Source organism: Etheostoma spectabile, chromosome 4, assembly GCF_008692095.1.
Source record: "Etheostoma spectabile isolate EspeVRDwgs_2016 chromosome 4, UIUC_Espe_1.0, whole genome shotgun sequence".
Classification (NCBI taxonomy): Eukaryota; Metazoa; Chordata; class Actinopteri; order Perciformes; family Percidae; genus Etheostoma; species Etheostoma spectabile.
In genome coordinates, this window is record NC_045736.1 from 23,039,167 (window position 1) to 23,055,918 (window position 16,752).

At 41.5% G+C, this 16,752-nt stretch overlaps 1 protein-coding gene across 5 annotated transcripts in view; it reads left to right on the forward strand.

Moving 5' to 3' along the window:
• Positions 1-16,752, forward strand: part of chchd6b (coiled-coil-helix-coiled-coil-helix domain containing 6b) — a 75,886-nt gene that overhangs the window by 35,588 nt on the left and 23,546 nt on the right. For 3 of the 5 annotated variants that reach the window (XR_004331691.1, XM_032513854.1, XM_032513857.1), the window contains one exon: positions 12,541-12,676. Coding sequence is in view for 4 of the 5 variants with exons in the window: in XM_032513854.1 (XP_032369745.1) it covers positions 12,541-12,676 (136 nt within the window). In the remaining variant the exon portion in view is untranslated. Of the gene's footprint in view, positions 1-12,540; positions 12,702-16,752 lie in introns of all 5 variants that reach the window. The other 2 variants (XM_032513856.1, XM_032513855.1) reach the window with 2 other exon arrangements.

The following is a 16,752-nucleotide window of genomic DNA, read 5'->3' on the forward strand; positions in this document are numbered from 1 at the left end:
ATTTAAATATATACCATAGGTAGGCCTAAGAGATTGCAATATAAGCCTGTATATTACTATTAGGAGTACATATGTCAAGAATGTATAAATTAAATAAACTTCAGCTGGAGTCTAATTTAATACAGCAACACTGTTGACCGCATCAGTGATCTCTTTCTATTCCGCATTCTTCCTAAAGCCTAATACCAGTTTTTAGGCTGCCAAATAGGTAGGGGTGGGAATCACCAGAGGCACCACGATACGATATTATCACGATACTTGGGTCACGATACGATATTATTGCGATTTTAAACATATTGCGATATTCTGCGATATATTGTACTCTATTACTTTTTCAACTTCATTATTTTGTCCCCAAAGGAAAATATCGTCAACATCTGTTTGTTCATCTCACATGGATTTTATTGCTGTAAAATGTGACTGTCAAGCTGACTAACAACAAACACTTTCATGAATGTGTTATAAATGTTATACAACTGGCAAACTGAACTGTTTGCATTTAATTAAGGTGGATGCATCACAAGTCAATGCAACACGTTCTGCTGTTTTCAAACTTTCCTGAACTTTGAGTTTAACTTCTCTGTAGACCTTGGGTACGGCTGTATCCGTGAAAAAGAGGCGCGACAGAGTTACGTACCTTGGTTCCAGTGTTTTGTTGACAAAATCCCTCATTTTCCACAACGTTGTATGGACGCAGGTCTTTGCACATGAAGCAGGCGATGGTTTGAGTTATTTTCTTCGCTCGTTCTGAATTTGGAGGTAGCTTTGTCAAGCTAAGTGTGTCCAGTGTTGGTTGGTTTTTCGGCGGAGCTGGTTTAGCATTAGCTTTACCGTCCTCGGCTAACGCTAACTCTGGATGGTGGCGTGTAAGGTGAGCCCTCATGTTGGTGGTATTCCCTGAGTATTTTATTTGCATACGACACTCCTTGCAAATCGCATGTCTCATATCCATCTCAGTTGTCCCCTACTTGTTAAAAAATCCGAAAAAGTTCCAAACACTTGATTTAAATGCAGACGGTGCATTTCTGATTTCTCTCTCTAACGCTGACATGTTTATTTTATCTACATCCTCCTCCACGCTGACAGTCACCCCGCTGACCTCACCAGAAAACAAACAGCGCCATCTGGTGGACTGAAGAAGCAACTGATTTGATTATTCTACTACCAAAAAGTTAAATTCTCATGTGCAGTTTAAATAATAAAAAATCGATACTTGGCGTTTGTGTATCGATACAGTATCGCCACGGGAAATATCGCGATACTATGCTGTATCGATTTTTTCCCCCACCCCTACAAATAGGGCACACATTGCTGCAACTTAAACTGAGATGTCAGGGTTTCAATCTCCACCTCTGGAAGGTGCCTCTTCTTAGCCGGATTACGTCGTGTCTGGTCGTAAATAGTAGGGGGGAGGTCTCAAAACCAAGAATATGTTGAGGTGGGATATTTACATTACGATCGTTTCCAGCCGCTGCATTTATCAATGTACAACCATTCATACACTCTGATTGGTCTTATACGAACGTTTCATGAATCCCACGTGAAGCCTGTTGTAAGAGGATTTCTGCACTCATCTGCGGTGGTTTCTATGTTAGGTTGATAAATGAGGGCCAATATGCCTAAATGACACTGCCAAAATGATAGGCACCTAATGAGGAGTGTAACTATGGAGAGATAATATAAGAGTTAATCACTGCAAAAAGAAATGCAAGACATGATTTTTAGGGAGAGAAATAGAAGAGATGTTCTTGCAGATCAGACTCAGCCATATCACATTATTCAGTGGTGGAGAAGGTGATTTGAGTATTCAGTACTGATGGAAGATGTTGACTGATTGCTTTTCTACTTGGAGTAATTATGGTAACATCTTTACCATGAAGAAAAGCAGAGGAAGAAGAAGTGACTGAGTGGTATTGACCAATGTGATGCAGTCTGATGTGTCATGGGTCTTTCACACCCATGACCAGGGTTGGACCAGGGTCAGCTGACCTTGTGTTCAACCCTTGTTTTGGCAATTCAAACCAAGCCAGTCAACACAGGTTGATCCCTGGTCATGAAAATTAATTCATGACATTCATTCATGACATTCATCGGACTGGGCCATGAAGGTGTGGATCTCTTGATAGACTGTTTACCAGCACTAGGGTTTGAAATGTGATTAAAGCAACCATGGCTAACTTGTGGAGGAAGTGACTCCATTTGGAGAGATGGAAATCAAGTACAGTGCTCTCAATTAGTTATAAGGGACACCCTAATTACAAATCCCTTTTAGTCATTTCCAGTTGTTTATTGAAGGTTACAGTAGTTCCACTTTGGCTGATACATCCTAGCTGTGATTCCAGAACCCAGATAGTTTAAGGGCTAAAGTTTAAGCTAAAAGCTGCCTCTCACTGCTGAGGGCACTTTGTTGATTGCAGGTAAACAAGATGGAAGCCTCAAGGGTTATTGCCTCTCCTACATTGGACAGATCACACTTTCTTAAACATTATCCTCGAGTGAGAAAATAGTAGTAAAATGTTATCTAGTGCCATTTTCTGTTTGCCTTTCCCAACTAGATGGGGCATTTTAGGGAAGTTCATCCATTAGCCTTGCCTTGGGGTATCAGACTACCCATATTCTTCAAAAATACCTCACCTAAGGGACCCACAACATTGCAGCTTAGCTTACTTTAATATCTAAAAGTCCATTAATCCTCTTAAAATGCTGTGTTACCCTCAAAGTGTTAGCAAAGACAGAACCCAAATGAACCTCAGGTGCATGTCTTTGTGAGTATTCACCATGAAGTAACTGCTGACAGTTTGTGGTTAAAAGTCTTCTTTCATGTGGGTTTGTTATATCTACTTTATTCCGTATGTGTCTATTCTTGTGTGTATGTGGGTAGCGTGTCCAGTTAGTGAAACAGACAGGTAACTAATTGTAAGGATCTCTGTGGTAGTAGACTGCTAGTCATTACTGGAGACCAGAGACAAGACCTATCTGCACTGTGGTCCAATAAAGATTTACCATTGAGACAGAAGGCTGCCTCTGTGTACCTCTCTTTGACAGACTCTATACTGTGTGTGTGTGTGTGGGTGTGGGTGGGTGTGTGTGTGGGTGTGCGTGCATGCGTGCTAGTGTGCGTGCGTGCATTGGCTAGAATAAGTTTAAACACTCATGCTGAAGTTGATTAAAAAGATTTTAAAATTGATCTTTATGCCTTAATTCAAAATATTTCAAATCCAACCTTTTAAGGCAACCAATTGTCTTTGTGAATAAATAATGTATTGTAAATAAATAAATGTTCTTCCTTAAAATACAGGGTGCATAAGTATACACACCCCTATGTTAAATTCCCATAGAGGCAGGCACATTTTTCTTTTTAAAAGCCAGTTATTTCATGGATTCAGGATACTATGCATCCTGATAAAGTTCCCTTGGCCTTTGGAATTAAATAACCCCACATCATCACATACCCTTCACCATACCTAGAGACATGGTATTATTTCAGTTAGCTTAATAGCTGGTTTGATTTGCATTAAGAGATGATCTTATGGAAAGTTCCCCATGCCTATCTCTAGGTATTAAAAAAAAAAAAAAAAGGCATTAAGATCAATTTCCAAAAGAATTTTTTTTCATTCCTCTTTTTAATCAACTTTAGCATGGGTGTGTAAACTTATTCAAGCCACTGTCTATATATACCACATATATTAGAACGATTAAAAAATATAATGAAGTTCATGGGCTATGATGAATCATGATTAATCGCAAATTTAAAATACTGGGATTTACTAAATGTACAGCGTAAATGCATGATAAACTGGTTTAAAGGAACAGATTCCTAGGTTTAATTAGCTCAACCATTAATTTGTTTGCATAGTAACGTGCAACAATAAGCCTATTTTAGAAATCGAATGCCATCATGTATGTGAAGAGACAGAGGGAACTGTCTCTACATTCTTGGTTAAAGATAATTACTTCAAACAGTGTGCATCTGTGCAACATGCCTCCTGCTAACCAATCAGGCAGTCTACTCCTCTTTCAAGCAGTTGCTCGGGCAGACTAGCTTGTTGACATATCCATATGATAGAGCTGACCTCTTCTTCTGCAGAATGTTGCCTGCCAAAGAGAACAGTCTCTCACATGGCACTGTTGGGGCAGGTGTAGCCAACTACCTTTTTGCAACATGGGCCAGCTTACAATGTGCACCTGCTTCTAATGACCATGTCCAGTGGTCTCCAGTAAGTGCACTAAAAGCCCCATCTGCCAACTGCCTCACTTTCATAGCTTTTTTGTGTTGTACAGTTCATGTATTCTTGTAACAATAGTTCCCTTCGAACGATGGGTGTATCCCTTCCCTTGTATGACGGGTCGCCTGTGGATTTGAAAAGCTACAATGTTTTTTCAAATGAAAAGTGAAGTTTAAAGAAAACAAATTAACTGACATAAAACTGGAATTGAAATAATTGATGATTAAAAGGCCAGCTATGGAGGGGGATAGCAACGAAACGCTCCAGAGACCACGGCTCACCCCACATCACCCACAACTCGAGTGAGTCGTCCAACCGCAAGGTCTTCTGATTGAAAAGTTATCAGTGATGAGATGTCACACACAAACACACGTGCACTTGTGCGCCTTATCTTGTTCCCGCATGTCACCTGTTTTAATGAAACACTCCTTATCCCCTCCTATCTCTCTCTCCCTATATTCCCACAAAGTGAGTTTGGTGGGGATCAATCAGCCAGGCTAACAGAGTGCGAATTGTTCTCCTACATTCCCATCTCCCTTCTGCACTTCAGCTGCCAGCGTATGAAGATACGGGCGGAGTTCTGTCTGTCTTCAGTCCATGGCTTGTAGTAGTTTTTGATTGCTATTTCCGTTTTAGACATATACTCTATAAGTGTTTTGGTGAATTCAAGATTACATTTAGTAAGGTTTTTGTTGTGTTGTCATGTAATGAGCTTAAGTGAGCTGCATCACTTAGCAAAGGTAGAATAGGGGTCTACCATAATTATCATGACTTCTGACTTAGAAATACCTTCACATGCTAGTTTTGTAATGCAGATTTTTTGTAATTCTGAAAGTATGCTTTCTGCCAGTTAAAATATAATGTAGTGGATGTTTTTCTTGTGGTAGTATCCTAAAAACTTTACAAAGCCTCTAATAATACAGGATGCATGCTCTGTCATTCCTTTTGATCTCATCCCAGCTATGACATCTTTGATCCTTTCCTTTCTCCCCCTCCACTCAGCGTAATATTAAAAAACCAAAAGTACAATGCCATGGCTGCTGCTTTAAAGTAAACGGAATCCTTGTCATCATACATTAATAACTGTTCACATGCACACGCACACACACTACTACAACCTCTACCACACTTAGACACAAAGAGAACGATAAAATGCTACACTTTACCAATTTTTTCTTTTTTTGCTTATTGCTTTATTCCCTAATGTCACGCTTTGCAGCAGCGCAGAACTTGAGCTCTCTTCATGAAAACCACATGCTGCCAAGGTGAGACAAAAAATAATGAAATACAATACAATTTGAGCCTAATCTTTCACCCCCAACTCTGCACGTATTTATGCAAAACGTCACAGGCAGAAAGCAATTGGAGTTTTGTTTTGCTTCTTCTCCCAGAAAAAGTTAGCTATCAAACTAGCTGGGGCGTCTAATGTTTTTCTAATAAGAGCTCACCTTTAATTTCAGTCAAAGGAGACAGTTTGTGCAGATTAGCAGAGGCAATTTTCTGCTTCAGATTCCATTATTAAAACACTCCTGCTATCAGAAAGTTTCTCTTGTTGAATTGAGTAAAGTTTTTGTTTTTTATACTTGACCTTAGATTAATACCTTTGGACAATTGTTGCTGTTATCTCCCACTCTAAGGGAGTAAATCAGAATGCCCACCAGCTGTCGGAGTGTAACTGATTTTAAGTTGACCACCAGCAACACATTCATTCATTTTCAACAATCAACAATACAAATTCTTTGATTTCAAAAGCTGACCGTGGCAAATCCTCTGTTTTCAATGTCATAATGTCCCTTTTAATTTGAATCCTGTATCATAAGGCTGTTAAGCATTTAATAATAGCTCAAGTCAACACCTCAGATGAGTATCTGGCTCTTCTCTAACATGATTGAAACTCTGTTTGCTCTTATTGACATCGGCTAGTGAACGATAGCACCTTGTCAGTGGCTTAACTCCTAATTTCCCCCGATTGCAGAACAACTAAGGCTCGGCTCCGCTGCGTGTCGGCTCAGTGCTTCACCGTGCGACAATACCCACCAGGTACGGATTTGTTGCAGAACCGCTGCGGCCATGACTGACAGCTGATGTCACAAGGACCCACAAGATCTTCAAATTCATGTAAAATAAAAGCACAAAAACAACAACAGTTTGTTTCCATCCAGAGGTGTAGAGGGGAAACAACTCTGTTTTCAACGTGTAGTGCAAGGAAATATGATCCACCGTGACCACGGTCTATATTATTTTGAAAAGTAACCGGATTTTTTATTCCGTTTCTGTGCTCAACTTCCTGTCCCGCACTGCCATGTGCTAAATTGCTGCGGAGCTCTCCGGCATCTGGCAAAAATAGAAGCTCTATGTATCAGCTCCGGAGAGCTGCGGATCGCCGGAGCTGGGACAGAGTCGGAACGCAGCCGTTACACAGTTGGTGGAAATACAAACATTGACTTTAGTAGAAACCTAGTGACTTCGCCGCCTTTCCGGAACAGATCCGCAGCCGTTCTGTAACCGGTGGAAATTGCCATGTGATGGTTGCCATGGGTTACTGTTTGTCTATGCAAGTTGCAAGGGTTATTTGTCATTAAATACGTCACTGTTACTTTCTGTTTGGGTTTCTCTCTCACTTTCCCTCACTTGCTCTCAGTCAGTGATTTATTTAATCCTGTCGCTCTACCCTCCACTGCACATGCAAGAACATGCAGACACACACACTCAGACTACACAATACACATACCTGTGCAGAGAAGTCTTCCATGTACAGTTTATGTCATGCACACACATGAAATTTAAACACACACATATTTATTGTGTGTACTGTTCAGTGAAGGCAGGGACTAGTGAGCTCATTTATATGTGAAGGATGCATGATTCTGCAATTGTCTTGAGGGATGGCAGGAGGGCAGTTCTCTCTCTCCCTGTGTGTGTGTGTGTGTGTGTGTGTGTGTGTCTGGGTGGGTGGGTGGGACACATGCCTTTGGTGTGGGAGATCCGGTTCCAATTCCCACTGCGCTACATCAACCAATGTCTCCCTGAGCAAGATATGTACCCCCTTAACTTAACCCCTAGTTGCTCCAGAGGCGTGCAACCTCTGACATATATAGCAATTGTAAGTTGCTTTGGATAAAAGCGCCAGCTAAATGACTTGTCATTTAATGTGTGTGTGTTTGTGGGAATGTCAGGTGGTCAGCTTCCCAAAATAAATAGGTTTATTCCTTTGTGCATGCACAGTCGTGAAGATTTTCTTTCCCGCCCTTGCGTCCAGCACAGGCTTCAACTACGTCCGCCGATACCGTATATATGCAGAGCGGACCTATTGCGGACCTGAGTTGCCCAGCTCCTATTTTTTTCTTCAAGCAGTATGAAGACAATTTCGACTTAAGGCGGTGTTCACATCTGTCTCTCCTGCCAGAGCCGGACCTCCATCCCTGCAGTGAGACCTACCTCGGTGCCACTCACACCGGCCTGGTTCTCACCCCCAACACCTCCTGCCAGTTCTGTGCCCGCCTGCCATCTAAAGAGCTTAACTAGCGGGCAGACGCTTTTCTGGTTTGTCAGGCTAGCGGGGATGGCAGCTGGGCAGACAGACGGGAATCCCTTGACACCCTGGACCCGCTGGAGGAGTTTTTTTTTTTATGGGCACTAATCCGATGCGTCAGTTCCCTCGGATAATGCCTACGTAACCGGCTGTCCCTCCCCCCCCCTGGGAGGACTGGACCCCGAGACGGGGATCGATGCCCTCCCTCTACGGCTCTCCCCATCGCCAGAGAGGCACCGCTTTGGCGACCCTCTGCCTCAGGTGGCTCCATCCTCTGCCCTCTTCTTGGATTTGCCAGGGATTATAAAAAAGACAAAAGATCAGAGAAGCATAGCGCTCCCGTCGTAGCTTCTAGCCCCTGCTCGCGGCCTTTTGATTGGGGATGTTTAGCTACGCTCTGGCTCACAGGCCCCACTCTGGCTGCTGCCGTTAGTGGAGAAAGCTCTCTCCTGGCCCGGGAAACTGAAGGCTCCCGTCTCTTGCTACGTCCCGTTCATTCGGGTTCAAGGTGACACGGAGGCGGGCTTCCCTTCGGTCTCCCCCTGGAGCAGAGTCTGGCATCCACCCTGCTTCCGAGGGCTATTTTTTTTTGGCCACCGGAAGCCCACGCCTCTCTACCCCCAGGATCAGGTATGTGCTCAGGTCACAGACCAGTCACATCAGTGTGCGGCCCAGGGCCTCGCAGCAAAGAGCAATATAGCTTTGCTAGCCTCCGCCATGGCCACTGTCATAATAGGAAGCGCCTCCCAGCCTCTCCTGCAACGGCATTTTCTCAGGCTTCAACCTCTGCTCCTCAGCAGGCTCGGCGGAGCCGGAGGACCATGAAGGCGGCTCCTGCCTGGTCTAACCCGCCTCCCGAGCCACCCAACAAGCAACAACAATGGTGGCAACGACAGGAAGCGGGGAACGCCTGTCCCTCCATGGTTGAGCTCTGGGAACAAAACAACCCTTTTAAGGGTCACTTCCATCCATCTAAAGAGAAGTTTTCCCTCAACCAAACAGCTCTTGTTCCCAATGAACATTGCAATGACAACATGACAGTCGATTCCCACGCAAGTACACACCGGCCCGCCACTGCACGCGGAGCTTCACCACTCTTTCGCTATGTAAACAACGGGTACGAGTGCCTACCCATTATGAACAGCGCCGCCCGAGCACCATTGTCCCCCCGGCTATGCTGGCGAGATGAGGGAAACAATAAGCCGGTGGCCGCTCCCGCCCCACACAGCGGTGACCGGCGGCGGCGGCGGCCCTTCGACAGTGCCCTACCATTGGCTGGACGACACGGTCACTCGTCTCGTTCAGCGGCGGAATGGGCTCTGCACTCCCTGTTCGACATTTCTGTGAACAACACACAGACATGCGCACGGCCGCTCTCAGAACAAAGCACAGCGTGGCTGAGCCTGACACACATGGACTCATGGATGTCAAAGCTAATAACACGGGGCTACACACTACAATTCGTCTCCCCCCCTATCTCTGTTGGAGACAACTGTGTCATCTCAAACGGAGTCAAACGCCATGACGTCAGAGCTAGAGGAGCTTTTGACAAACGGTACTATTACCGACGTCCATCAAGGGGAGGAGAACAAGGGTTTTTACTCCCGCTATTTTCTCACACCAAAGAAGACAGGCGGGCTGCGCCCCATCCTCACGTCACAATTCCACCGGTACATCTCGGAGCGCCCATTCCACATGCTGACCGTCAGGCACGTGTTGGAGTGTGTGCGCCGAGCATCTTTTTTTGAGAAAGCAAAAAAGATGCTCTTATCGATATCAGCTAATGTAACACATCGTCTTAAAAAAGACCATGCGTTATGATCTACTACATCAACTACTTCATGGACTTAACGGTGATATTGTTTTGTCAACATATTCTATTTTGTCCAATTCGGTTCTGTGTTTTTATATTCCAAAATATATTCTGTTTTGTTCTATTGTTCTACTGTACTGAGTGTGCATATAAGAGGTTGTAAAGGATGCAGTGCCGTGAATAATAAGTTGTCTCTGTGTGCATGTGTACATGCGTGTACATATCCATATCCCATTCCTTCCGGTTACGAGCTCTGTCACAACAGCAGGTAAATTACTGCAAGCAGCAGAGCACTCAAGGATTACCCTCATGTAGGATTAGCATTCACTGCCTCTGTGTGTGTGTGTGTGTGTGTGTGTTGTGTGTGTGTGTGTGTGTGTGTGTGTGTGTGTGTGTGTGTGTGTGTGTGTGTGTGTGTGTGTGTGGTGTTGCTTTTGTCTACACACATGTACTGTAGGTGTGAGGAAGATAAAAAGAAAAGGGAAAGTTTGACTTTGACTTGTAAGCTGCTTTGTCAATGCATAATTCATCTCTCTTCACAGGCTGCACATTGAAGCCTTTGAAACTATCTTAGCTTCTCCAGCTGAAACAAACCATAAACAATCTCAAGTGATTTTACTTTCTTTTTGCTCCTCATAAGATTTAATGACACAAAACAGAATCATTAGTGCTGCTGACATATTTTACAACTTTACAGTGCTTTGAACAACCTCCATCTCAGTTTATGGCTGTTTATAACCTTTCATATCATCTCACTGGTTCTGCTATGCCTTGTTCCGCTTTTCTAGTAAGGCCACGTCTGATGTTAGCTTAATATTTGTCAGTAAAATATTATCATAATTGATGATGAATGAAGTTTGTGGCCGAGTCCCACTTTCATAATTTGTTGTAAAAGAAAGCAGGTTCTATTCATATCATGAAGAGGCCTTTTCCAATAGTTATTTAATGTGATAAGCTAGCTTTAAAGCTAACATAATTTAGAAAAGATTTTCTCTGTTAAAGATGTCATGCTACGCTCCTGTTCTATTTTAGGTGACAAGATGTCGTAATATTACGCAACGGTATTTCTTGCCAAGGTTAAAAGTTGTCTCGCGCAGTGCAGAATTACGTTGTTACTACCGAGGACCAGTTCACGGTAAATTTTGGTACCTGAGAGCGCGCAAGAGCGAGCTTCTCTGTTCTCTAACCATCTCTCACAGAGAGCGGTGCTCATCTCTGACACACACACACACACTCATGAGGTGCAGAGCAGATCGAGCGAAAGTTACTTTGCCTCTGTAGTTTTTTCAAGTCACTGTGAGACACTAGCAATGCTAATAAAGCGGACACAAGTGTGGATACACTTTTCAAAACTTCACACAGCCAGCGTTTGTTGTAATAAATTAGATGGTCAGATTGTCGTGCAGTTGATGTTACACTTCCGAGACAGACAGGCACCACCGTCTTCTCTATGCCCTGATGACAGACTGACTGGCTGAGGTTGCAGGGCAAGGCAACTTTATTTCTATGGCAACTTTCAGGAACAAGGCCATTTAAAGTGCCATTTAAAGTGCTTTACATAAAACATTAAAGAGCAATTAAAAACGGTCATCAAAATAAAACAGGCTAAAATATGATACTAAAAAACTAGAATAAGATACAATTACAACACTAAAAGTTATAGTGCTGTGTAAGAATAAGGAGATAAAACATAAAAAATAATTGAAAATTAGATTTTTTTTTTCTGGAAAATGCTTCCTTTTCCACTACTGAATCCCATGCTTGCTATTTGTTATTTTACCAATATATACAAACAAAAGCAAGAGAATCAGTAGTGCTCAATATCTGACAATAAATTAACCCTCTTAGCCCGAGACACTTGCCCACGAGTAAAAAAGTACCTCTGATTCATAGTTTAATAACTTTTGAACCATACAAGTGATTTACTCACTTTCGGTTTCGTTTACATCCTGACGTTTTCTCGTTTACAGCGGTCTTTTCTCTGTCTTTCTAGCCTCTACAGGGGATTTTCTATCCAGCCTGGAACTTCAGCCTCTTTGGGCTTTAAATCCATACTGTTATATCCAAGATTGATTCACTTTATGTCCATAATTCATCGCGTTTTGGCTCATTTCTGCCGCTGGCTCGCTCCTCCATCTCTGCCCTGTCTCTCCCGTCTATTGTTTCAGGAAGCACATGCCCATATATGGGAGATAAAGGCACCCCTCTTGTATGGAAGGCCAGAGGGGACAAAAATGCCTATATACTCTATGGAAGGCCAAATGGTGCACTATTTAGACACATATTTGCTTGTATAACATTGCTGTGGGTGTAATATCAATAAATATGACATTATTATGTTATTATTGGCATAAGTAAATGTCATGAGAGCAAAACATCTTGACTTTTTTGGAAAAAATGCATGTATTTTGTCAACTGTATAACTTATAATGATTATTTCTTCACAGTGTGAAGAAATAAGTGTTTTAGAATGGAAAATGGCTTAGGTTTTACTTATATGTCTGTGATATCAATACTTATCTGGAAGATTCATTTATTTATTTATTTATCTTTAAGGCCCTACAACCATTTTTAACATGCAAGTGACCTCACTGCAACCCAAATATTCTAATAACCCAGTTTGTCCTAAAAAAAATGATGTTCATATCTTGACTGTAGACAACAGGGTTGATGTTTTACAAGCTTTTTTATAAAATAAATCCAGACGGAAATTAAACTGTAAAAATGGCCTCAGGCCCCCCAGGGTTAACAGTGGATAATACTATTTCATAATCAGGATGTTTTGTTGATGATTTTGTATATATTGAGGAATTGATGCAGCACTTCTGGCGGTAACACCTGGTACATGGCAAACTCCTGTTTTAGGTTTTCAAACAGGAAAGACTAAGTTAAAATAGACATTCCAATGAACTGTCAAAAATGCACAACATGATTATTGACCCTTCTCTCTGCCCTCTGTTTCTGTGTAGACCTCAACAGACTGTGTCTGTGTGCAGTGAGCTGCAGGCAAAAGTGCTCCAGTGCTACAGAGAAAATCCCCAGCAGACCCTGCACTGCTCCAGCCTGGCCAGACAGTACATGACCTGTGTCCAGCAAGCCAAAAAGGTACAGTAAGCAAGGGTTACAAATAGTACGTGGGTGTGGGTGAGTGTGAGAGAATTAAGACATTTGTTGTTGTTTTTTCTTCTTTTGCGTGTGGGTGTATTCTGCTGTAATATGTGTGAATGTTTGTGTGTGACTGGTAACTCCACACGTCTCTACTTTCAATCAATGTCCCACTCCCATTGTTTTTACTGCAACTCTCCTTGCTCATTCTATTTGAGTAACACACTTGGCCAGAGTTCTTGGAATAGCTCCCTTTCTTTTAAAGATACATTTGATTAATTAGCTTCCAGATTTTTTTTTCAAAGAAGACAGAAAAATAACAGGCAATTAGTTAGACCTGTAAGTAGCTTCAAAGTCACACTGACAGTGGAACAAAAAGGTGAAGGGACAATTAACACTTTCAGTCCTTATACCAAATCAGTTAACTTCTGAGAATTGTAATCTGCATGTAGGGTTACTTTGAAACTTTTGATTGGAAGCTAAATCAATGAGACATGTGATTTAGAAGTCGCCAGGCATCCGTGTTTTGGAACTTTCTGATAGGAAGATTACACCGTTATTAGTGTATTAAAATCAGTTTTGGCATTCAGCTCTTTGAAATGCATTCTGCTTTGTGTTGATACTTTTGCAAATAGTGCTCAGACCCTATGCTTATCTACAAAGTGCTTATTTTACCCAATTTCTCCATCAAAAAAACAATAATGAATGGGGCAATTTGCACATTATTATTGTGACAAAATGCACTGATACGGCTCCAAAGTAGATAAAAGGCACAAAACAACAATTGGTGAATTTGGCAGTTTAAACGGTCGATAAAAGCAAGGGAAAGTCTCACAATAAAAGCAATCGTCTTTGTAAACTGGTTCAAAAGATCCATTTGCCAGTGGGATGGTGCTCTTTGGGAAAAAGAAAACTGTCTATATGTATTTGTACGTGGGTCAGTATTTTTTCTATTTTTTGTAAGCATGTGTTAAATAAATTCAAATTGTGCCAGAGTAAAGTACAGAGTAAAGGCAAGTTGTTTTACTCTTTTTTTGAGACACTTGTTTAATACAGATTCAATCAGGCATATCCTTGACATTGTGAGTGTGAATAAGAGTCAGAGAAAACACAGAAGAGACAGAAAGAGAGAGAGTAAAAGGGGAAATAAATAAGAAATAAAGCTTCAAGCTGTATCAAACGTATCAACACTACACCCATCCCTCTGTGAGTTCAAGTGTTGTGTGCTGAAAACCAGAGCAGGCTTACACCTTACAATGACTATGTTTACATGCACATAATATCCTGGTTTTTGCCCTTATTCCAAAAAAGATAATATTCCAACTAAGCTGTTTACACGGCTGATAAAAGTGAATATTCCACTAATATTCCCGTTTACATGTCGCCGTGCAAAATAGGATTTTTTCAAAGTTTACCAGCTGTGGCAGACTTGTTGGACCGTGTAAACACAACATCCCTCTTTCATTCCTTCAACCAGCTTCTTTAAAAGGTCGTCGCAGCGATGTTTAAATGTAGATGTGCTTCTCCTTCTTATCGCAGTCTTGCAAACTGTAGGCTGGTTGGTTTGTGTACAGCAACCTTAGCATCGCACAGAGCTGACCATAAGCCGTAAACAGGCAAGGGGCCGTAAGCCGCGGTAAATACCCCTATTGAGACGCGTATTCCAAATGCGCTGTATACGTGTCCAAAGAATGCTGCTAAAACCTAAAGAATAACCCATGTCTTATTGGTCAAATGCTATATTTGGAAAAAAGGCCTTATTTGGAATATCCAACCGGAATATGCTGTTACCATGACCTCTATCAAATTCGGAATATTGTCATATTAGGAATAATAGTGGAATATTGGTGTGCATGTAAACATACTCACTGTCACTGTTTAGAGGCCAAACTATTTTCTGTATGGTAGAGACTTGCAGGCCAAACGTTTGAATGCTTCTCTGCTGTATATACATGGGGTATGATATATAATGGGTCGCCGTCCCCCCCCCCCGAAGTTCATATCATTCTCTGAGTTTGTGGACTTTGGAATAAAACGATCTTGATCCAAAAGACATTATCGCTGGTATCTTTCTTTATTGGGATAATCTAACAGAGATGAAATCTTCAAGAGTGACCTGCAGTACTCTTTTGAAGATGGTTGGATTTCAAGGTTGACCTTTAAGACATCTTAAGAGTATTCTATCCCAAGCTTAAAAGGCATATAATATAGTTCCTAAATTAAAGATATAAACTTGTAAATGTAAAGGACCTCACATTAAGTGTCCTTTTAAACTATCTACATCCTATATTTTATCCCTTGCATCGTTTATTCTCTCTTTATCTGTATTATCTAGTATCTGCTCATCCTTGGATCTTTCATGCTGTTCACACAGTTGATCCATCTCTTCCCCGCCAGTTTCCATCTTCCATTTATTCCTTTTCCCATATTAAAGCCTCTTTCACCGTCGGCTGCACACTTGGTCATATTAGCCAGTGCATTAGTTTGGAGCTGCACTGCTACCCATGGAGCTCTGTTAGGTGTAACGTAAGTTTGGCCAACATGTCAGTTGCAATTCCTCCCATGTTCGTTTGCTTGCGCAGTCACACAGCTTTACCTCAGACCCACTGACTTTTAGGGGCTGCAGAAGGAAAAAAGTGAGGGAAGGATACTGTGTGTGGTGAAAGGGACAGATGCATGCCGGTGTTCTGAAAACAATGGGAAGATAACTGTGGTACTTTGGTTCACTTATCAACATGGATAGCAGTTCATTTAAGCAATTAAGGTACTTTAAAACCCTTAGCAGATTACAGCAATTTGCAGCAAAAATCTTGCGCCTTATTCTCAGAGTCAAATCAGAACGCAGACATAATGCACATATTTTTCAGTGTGATTTACACTTTCCGGGCAAATAAACTTAGAAATCAGAAATTATAACTCTGGAACTTGACTGAGCATAATCTTCTTCTTTTTTTAGGTTTTCTTCAGCATCAAAATATAAATAATTCAGTGATAGTGATTAATTGTGTTTTAAATGAGCACAAGTAAAGTAGAACTGACGTAACAGCTGTTATATATTTTAACAGTTATTTTCAGGTTTTGTTTTGATGGTCTTTTAAAGTTATTACATGCTGTCTCAGCTAGCGGTTACCAAATTAGCTGTTAGCTAAACTAACGTTAACTAATTGCAGACTGCTACAACTATGAGCGTGGAACAGATCGTGCAGTCGTAAATCCTCAAAACAGGATTGTCGCCCAATCCCCCCCAAAATGTGATGTCAGTGCTGACCCTGCATGTGTCATGCCTACATCTAAAAGACATTCATCAAAGTAGGCCAATAGTTATATTATAAAAATATGGTTAAAAATAGCTTTTCAAGACTTCTATTAATGAAAAGTCACCTTTTAGAGCTTTTGATTTTTATTAGATTTTATGGAAATATTTAGTAATGCTGGGTTAAAATGTAAATACTAATATACTAATATCCAAATGACTAATATTGGTTCATATAAAGAGAGGTGATGAGTAGCGCTGCCACCGAAGACTCCCGATCAGTCAGCAAAAATGAAAAGAAATGAGTGGGCAGTAACTAGACCCCTGTGGACACACACTCAGCTGTCCAGGCTGCCTGTCTATAAATGGATCTGACAAAGCCATCAGCTTGGCAAAGCAGAGCATTTTAAAGAGAGTTTTACTAGGAAGTTTCAGTATGGCTGCAGGTAGTAAAGGGTCAACAGGGAGCAATATGCACTGCAGATTTAGTCATGGGAGAGCGCACTGGATCATATTTCATTATGAAATATGATCTTTTATAGACCCTGGAGAAAATTGTTTCGTTAAGGGTGAGACTGTTAATAATAGAGGTTTTACCTTTCTCTGAACGAGGTGCCTATGTTTTTGTCTCAAAAGTGGAACAGAAGGTGTGTTTGTACATTCACCTGACATGAGCTTATCATGTACTGCGAGTGGCAATATGAAACTTCCCATAGCAAAATTCACAAATGTTGATTTGTTGCATTTAGAATGTAAATGATTGTGTCGTCAGACAATTAACAATATAACAATCAAATGTCTGAGGATAATTTCAGTTTGTTAC